The 7,826-nt window shown below is 47.7% G+C and overlaps 1 protein-coding gene across 1 annotated transcript in view; it reads left to right on the top strand.

Moving 5' to 3' along the window:
• Nucleotides 1-4,061: 4,061 nt before the first annotated feature.
• The window catches only part of HDAC1 (histone deacetylase 1), a 31,156-nt gene continuing 27,391 nt past the window's right edge, over nucleotides 4,062-7,826 (top strand). Inside the window, exon 1 of the mRNA XM_028113700.2 lies at nucleotides 4,062-4,190. Within this exon, the coding sequence (XP_027969501.1) occupies nucleotides 4,142-4,190 (49 nt within the window). The 5' untranslated portion in view covers nucleotides 4,062-4,141. The remainder of the gene's footprint in view (nucleotides 4,191-7,826) is intronic.

Raw genomic sequence — 7,826 nt, 5'->3', positions numbered from 1 at the left:
ACCCTGAATTGGGGTGAAAGATGGGATGAGGGGATGTCTGAACTTTTTCCAGCTCTGCTGATTTGGGGGGCTAAGAGAAAGTTCCTACACTTTGCTGTATGGGTTTTTTGAACTCCTTCAAACCCCCACCCCAAAGGATTAAGGGTGACCCCTACCCAGAACCTCCTAGGGAGTGGGTGTGTCCCAGGACCCTTCCCTCCTGTTATATAAGGGCAATAGCACTTTTTTACAGCTTCTGATTCTGGGACTATATTTGTACTCAGATACATTTTGTTTTGTTTTAAATCTTTTATTTTTAAAGATTTTATTTGACAGAGAGCACAAGTAGGGGGAGCGGGAGAGGGAGAAGCAGGCTCCCTGCTGAGTAGAAAGCCCAATGCAGGGCTCAATCCCAGGACCCTGGGATCATGACCTGAGCCTAAAGCAGAAGCTTAACCAACTGAGCCATCCATCCAGGTGCCCCCTCAGATATGCTTTGATTCACCTTCAAGATGTTTTTAAAGATTTTAGTTATTTATTTGTATTTATTTATTTTTAAGATTTTATTTATTCATTTGTGAGAGAGAGAGAACAAGCAGGGGGAGAGGCAGAGGGAGAGGGAGAAGCAGACTCCCCGCTGAGCAAGGAGCCCGATGTGGGACTCGATCCCAGGATCCTGGGATCATGACCCAAACCGAAGGCAGACACTCAACCAACTGAGCCACCCAGGCGCCCTAAAGATTTTATTTTTAAATAATCTCTATACCCAGCGTGGGGCTGGAACTCACAACCCTGAGATCAAGAGTCACATGGTCTACTGACCGAGCCAGCCAGGCGCCCCCAAGATGCTTTTAAGCATTGAATTAATTCACTCATCTGGCAAATATTTATTTACTTATTTATGATTTATTTATTTATTTGAGAGAGAGAGAGCATAAGTGGGGGGCAGGGAGAGGGAGAGAGATTCTCAAGCCGACTGGGCGCTGAGTGCCAAGCCCCACATGGGGCTCAATCTGAGAACCCTGAGATCATGACCTGAGTGGAAACCAAGAGTTGGACTCTTAACCAACTGTGCCACCTAGGCACGCCTTGGCAAATATTTATTGAACATCTGTGTGTTTGACATGGTTCTGGGTTCACAGAGTATACAGTAGATAAAGCAACCAAAATCTCTGTCCTTATGGAGCTTACATCCTAGTAAGGGAAGACAGACAATAAACATCGTAAAGAAGTAAATGATGTGGTATGCTACAAGGTGCGGAGTACTAAGGGGAAAATAAAGCAGGGTAAGGGGAATCAGGAATGTCATGTTTGGGGGAAGTGTGCAATTTTAAACAGGGTGGTCTGGGAAGGCCTCATTGAGAAGGTGACATTGAACAAATATTTGAAGGAGATGAGGAAGCAAGCCACGTGGCATGGGGGAGGAGAGGCCAGGATGAGGGAACAGCCTGAGGCAGAAGCTCCTTTGGCCAGCACAGAGACACAAGGTCCAGACAGGGGGCCTGAGGGGTAGAGATCCTATGGGGCCTTGTGGCCTTTGCAGGAACCATTTTAAGGAGACTTTGCGGGGATTTTTGCAGAGCCATGACATGACCTGACTTACATTTTATTATTTTTTAAGCTTTATTTTTTTTTTTGAGAAAGAGTGTGTGTGCGCATGAGCGCACGCACACACACGAGTCGGGGGAGGGGCAGAGGGCGAGGGAGAGAGAATCCTATGGTTCCATACCGAGCGTGGAGCCTACCAAGGGGTTCCATCTCACGACCCTGTGATCATGAGCTGAACCCAAATCGAGTCAGACGCTTAACTGACTGAGTCACCCCAGCGCCCCATGATCTGACTTACATTTTAAAAGAATGGCTGTTCCTACTGTCTTGAATGTTAACAGAATGAGTTAGCAGTCAATTTATAAAACTGGGGAGATTTTGCATAAAACTACAGATTTCTGCCTTCTCTTGAAAAAAAATAGCTTGAAGATTGGCTTCACTGGGCTTACCTGTCCTCGTAGAGCTGAGTAGTGGCCACCCCCTTCAGGTAGGGCTTGAGCTCTTCCTTTGCCAGAGTCCCTTTTCCAGACAGTGAAACTGAGTATTAGTGGTTATTTATCATCATGCTCGCACTGTTGTTCTTATAATGAAGAGGAAAATGAAATGTTTTTCACCTCTATTTCCATTAAAAAGTGAGGGAAAAAAAGATACCTGCAGATGGCAGTGTGTTTGAGGAAAGATGGAGAAAAGGCATTATTGCCTTATGAAAGTGAAAAAGAATCCAATTTTAGAAATATGCAAAGCACCTGAATCAAACTAATATAAATCCACTTATTTTTATACCACCTGCCTCACCTCTGGAAGGATCTGAGTTTCTGATTCCTGTTCTGCATTTTATAAAATGCTGCCACACCCATGACCTCTTCTGATCCCCACCCTCCTCTTTGTCTGGCTACTGTGTGCAACCATAGAGTTGGTGAACTTTGTATTCTTATCCTCTCCATTTTACAAAGAGGGAAGTGGGGGTCAGAAAGGTTATTAGCCAGGAAGCAGCAACACAGAGCTGGAAACAGGGTTTATTCCCTGGCCCTTTAGCTGTTTCTATAATAGAATTGCCCAGTCTTAGATATTCTGTTACTTTTATAATTAGTGGCCCAAATGCAGTTTTCAAGTGAGGAACACAAATGCCCAAGCACTCTTTAAATTGTAGAGGCATAGGGTACCTGGATGGCTCAGTAGATTAAGCATCCAACTCTTGATCTCAGCTCAGGTCTTAATCTCAGGGTTGTGAGTTCAAGCCTCCTATTGGACTCCACGCTGGGTGTGGAGCCTACTTTTAAAATAAATAAATAAATTGTAGAGGCATAAAAATGTATCTTATCAACTATAGGACCTGAGTTTGTAACTTACTTGGCACACAAATAGTAAGTACTCACTAAATATTAATGCTGTTGTATTTAATTGTTTTAATAGCTCATCACAGTGCTTTTCAGTCTTTCACCTTTCAATAATGAACAGTTGATGATTGATCAATTTAGTGCAGTGATTGTCAAGGGTAAGGTGGGAGCAATTTTACACACACACACACACACACACACCTTGCCCTGGGGACAGTTTTGCAAAGTCTGGAGACAATTTTGGTTATCGCAACTGGAGGTGGGAGTGGAGGGTGCTATTGGCATCTAATGAGTAAAGGCCAAGGATGCTGCTAAACATCCTACAATGCACAAGACAGCCCCCTACAGTAAGGAATTATCCAGCTCCAAATGCTAGCAGCTTCAATAGCTTGAGAAACCCTGCTCTATCTAGGGTAAGAGAACGATCAATTTCCTCTTGTATAAAGGCACTCTTCAGTCCTCCTGGGTGACTGCATCAGGGAGGCAGGCTTTGGAATAAGAAAGGCTGGGTTCTGCACCTTCGTTACAGTGTCTCTGTTGCACAGTAAGCGTTCAAAAAATCTATACTATTGAAGGTTGAATTTAATTACTAATTGTGTGACTCTGAGCAGGTCAAAAGATCTGAAGTTCATTATCCTTATCCATAAAAGGGGAATAAAAAGCCTCTTCCAAAGCTGTTGTGAGCAATCATTGAGATAAACGTCGATAAAGCTGTTGCACAGTACTTGGCCCACAGCGGTTTTCTTTCCTTTGTAGTTTATTTCTCCTTCTTCCAAACCCACGTTCTAATCCACGTTCAGCCCTGTCACTAGCTGAGTGACCTTGTGCAAGTCACTTCCCACACACACACCCCCCACCCCACCCCGTAGACCTCGGTTGAGTCTCTACAAAATTACAAAGTTGGCTTCTGATCTCCAAGCACGCTTCCAACACCGAAATGGGACCGTGAAGTGTACGGATCTGCTTTCTTCCCCCGGGACTAATGGTACGGTCCCCGGGCAGCTCCCCCACCCCCCTGTCGCAGACCTTGGTACAGGCCCAGGGGGCCCTCGGCTGCCTCTCGGGGCTGCCCTTGCCCCCTGCCGAGTTCCGGGCCGTCCCTGCACAAGCTGATTGGCTGGAGCCGTGCCCGGGCTGCGCGGCTATAGGTGAGTCCGGGAGGGGACGGGCGGAGCGGGCTGGAGGCCCGCCCCCTCCCCCCTGGGTCGGACGCTGCGCGGAGCCGCGGGCGGGAGGCCGGACGGACCGACTGACGGGAGGGACGGGAGGCGAGCAAGATGGCGCAGACTCAGGGCACCCGGAGGAAAGTCTGTTACTACTACGACGGTGAGCACCGTGCGCGCGGCGGGGGCGGGGCCGGGCCGGATTCGGGAGAGGGAGGCTGAGGAGATGCGAGCGGGGAGGCTGGGAGAGGCTGAGGCGTTGGGGAAAGGCTGAGAGAGGAGGCTGCGAGGAGGACGAGGCTGAGAGAGGAGGCTCAGAGGAAAGGAAAGCGAGGCAGAGGGAAGAGGCTGAGGGGAAGGAGGTCGAGACTGAGGGAGGAGGCTCAGAGGAAAGAGGTCAGGGTGAGGGAGGAGGCTGAGAGCAGGAGGTCGAGGCTGAGGGAGGAGGCGAAGAGAAAAGGAAAGGAAGTCGAGACTGAGGGAAGAGGCTGAGGCTGAGGCTGAGCGGGGGTCTTGTGGGGAAGCCTGGCGTAACTTGATGGGGGGGGATTCTCAGGAAGCCTGATGGGGAGAGTTTGAGTCGGACTCCTGGAGGGGAGGCTGAGTCTGAGGGGGGAGGCAGGATCTGGTGGAGAGGGGTGCAAGGATATGTTTTCCTGCCGAGAATACAAAGGTCTTCCTCTGCCCCTTTGCTTCCTCATCCTTTTTGGTGAGAGTCCTGCAGGAGTCACCACCTCCTGTCACCAGCCTCCCCTCCCCCAGTCTCTGAGCTGGGCCTGCAGTTGCTGCTGGGAAATGGGGCCCCTGGGCTTGGAAGGAGAAAGATGCAACCTGTTAAAACAGACTTTTTCATTTAACAGAAGCCTGTGGAGCAGCTTACTCTGTACTAGGGACGTTTAGGTGCTGGGGCCATGGGGCCGATCAGGTCACTTCTCATCTTCCTCTCAGTCTGGAGGGGGAGATGGGCAGTGACAGAATTGCTCTCCAGTATCAGGCTGGGATAAAGGAAAGCTCAGAGTGTTTTGGGAGCACAGAGGACAGGCACCCAGCCTAGCCTGCGGAGTCGGGGAGGGACGTGCCATCTCACTTAGGACCTGAAGAACAGGAGTTATTAGCCAGGCCCAGAGAAGGCAAAGATGACATTAAGTTTAGAGGTAAGAGAGAGGACAGCATTTTTGAAAGACAGCAGGTGTGTGTACAGTATGGCTGAGGCATAGGTTTGAGAGCAAGAGTGTAGAAGGTCAGAGGATAGGGTGGAGGGAAAGGTTGCAAGTGATGAGGCTGGAAAAGTAAATGGGGACCAGATCATGAAGGGCTGGAGACACTATCTTAAGGAAGTTGAACTTTATTCTGAGTGCACTTGTGAATCATTGAAGTTTTATGCAGGCCGGTGACATCATCACATTTATACCTTAGAACTGTTACTCTGAGACAGAAGTTAAGTACACAAATGTAGGGGTAAGGAAGAAGGCAAGGATCCCAAACTCCTGGGTTGGGCAGTTTGATGGGTTTGGACAAGCATATATCAGTTGATACTTTGGGTTTTGTATTTTTAAGAAATATTTGTTGAGGAGCACCTGGGTGGCTCAGTTGGTTAAGTGTCTTGCCTTCAGCTGGGGTCATGATCCCAGAGTCTTGGAGTCCCGGGATCTGAGCTCCCTGCTCAGTGGAAGGTCTGCTTCTCCCTGTCCTCCCTCTGCCCCTTCCCCCGCTTATGTTCTCTCTCACTCTCTCTCAAATAAATAAATAAAATCTTTTTTTTTTTTTTTTTAAAGAAAGATTCGTTGAGGGATATCCCTACTGGGGGATATCCAAGTAGAGGCATCCAATAGATAGTTGGCCATTCAGGTCTGCAGTTTAGAAGATAGAAATGAGAATATAGAGATTTTTGGTAGTTGTCAGCTTACAGATGATAATGTTAGTTACAGAAGAGGATGCGATCACCCAAGAAGTTGTACAGGGTGGAAAGAGAATTCCCAGGTGGAATTTTAAGGAAGTGGACTGAGAAAAGTCTAGTGCCCTTCATGCTCTGTACTCCCCTGTCATAGCGCTTGTCACTGTGTATTGGAATTGCCTGTTTACTTGTTCATTCTTCTTAGACAGTAATCTCCTTGGGGAATGGGATCGTGTCTTATCTAGCTCTGTGTGCTCAGCCCCCAGAACAGTGCCTCAGTCATAGTGGGCTCTCAATAAATACTTGCCGATTAAATTGTACAGAGGGAATGTAAGTGAACCAGAAAGTCTTTTCTTTGTTGTTGTTGTTTTTTTTTAAGTAGGCTCCATACTCAGCATGGAGCCCACCGCGGGGCTCAAACTCATGACTGACTGTGAGATCAAGAGTCGGACAGATGCTTAACCGACTGAGCCACCCAGGCACCCCATGAACCAGAAAGTCTTGAGTTAGAGTAGCCAAAAGAAGGAGGGAGTGGCCAGGTGTTGGCAAGAACTGTTTCTTGTGCACAGTTTGGAAGTGAAGCTAGATTGCAGTCTATTGAAGAATGAATGGATGGGTGAAGAGAAGATCTCAGATTGAACCCTTTTCAAAGGAAGCTTGGTTGGGGCAGAGAGAAAGGGTTGTTTATAAAAGGGGATGTAGTGGCTGAGGGTTGAGCATATTCAAAATCCGAATGGAAAGTAGCCAGAGGGAGTGGTTGAAGATACAGGAGAGGGGGGCTGGTAATGATGGAGGTTCCTGAGGAGGCCAGATGAGATGGAAACCAGGGCACAGGGAGGGACACTAGCCTTCAAGGGGAAGTTTCTTCATGTTGGGAGGAAAGGAAAAGTTCAAAATGCAGGTACGTTGGATCTGGAGAAAGTTGAGGGAGTCTTCCAAATGAAGTAAGCGAATATTCCTTTTCCTGTGAGTGGGGGAGGGCAGTTGGAAGAGTAGGCATCTCAAAGAGAGATAGCTGTTAAGTAGCTGTTGTGAAAGAGGGAGCTAGGAAAATAAATTTGGAAGGACTGCTGGGCAGTGGTGAGGGCCCATTCGAGGCTAGAGCCTATGCCTTTTTAACCATATCAGTTTGCACAGTTTTGTGATCTCTACACCGTAGTTTAAAGTGAGAAAAAGTGGAAAGACCTTAGTCTTTAGACAAAGGAGACTTCCTAATTTTTGAGAAACCGCTTGTGAGTTTTGCAATGAGGTCACCAGCTTGGGACCCAGACTTAGTTCTGCCCTTCAGAAGCTTTGCAGTATTGGGCAAGTCACTTTACCTTTGTAGGCCTCAGGTCACTCTCTTATAAAACTGAAAAACTGTGAAGAGTGGGAAAAGCTCTCCAAACTATAAAGGTAGTATCTAAATAGAAAAGATTATTTCTTTTAAAAAAGTCTCTCAGCAACCGGATTAGAAGCTGTTGAGAAAAGGATGGTGCCTCTGGGCCCCACCCTCAGGTACTCCCCTAGCCTTCTAGATAAGTTATCTTAGTTCCCCAAGTCTAAGCCTTGGCTGAATTCAGGTTTGATAGGCAGGGGAGTTGCTAGGGATTAAGGCCCAGGCCAGAGACATGGGTAAGCCAGGAATCCAATTACGTAATGGTAATAGTCATGTTACTGTCTGCCTTCAGATTGGGTCTGCATCTGGATGTCTCAGCCAATGCCTTGAGAAACCTATTCTGATAATCCCCATGTAAGGTGGTCTGAGGGTCTCTGGCAACAAAATTTCCTCCTGCCTTCTCTGCTACTGCATCTCAGTCTGTGTCTGTATGAGACAAGGGCCCCAACTGAATGCCACCAAATACTGTACTCTGGCTTGTGGTTCTGGCCGAGAGCACAGTTCTTGCCCTCAGAGGCCTCACTAAG

The sequence above is a fragment of the Eumetopias jubatus genome, unplaced genomic scaffold (genome assembly GCF_037043125.1).
Source record: "Eumetopias jubatus isolate StellerSeaLion01/CBP00866 unplaced genomic scaffold, mEumJub1_p1.0 scaffold_4, whole genome shotgun sequence".
Classification (NCBI taxonomy): domain Eukaryota; kingdom Metazoa; phylum Chordata; class Mammalia; order Carnivora; family Otariidae; genus Eumetopias; species Eumetopias jubatus.
Note: the sequence above shows the minus strand (reverse complement) of the source record. Positions and strands in the feature narration are given on the sequence as shown.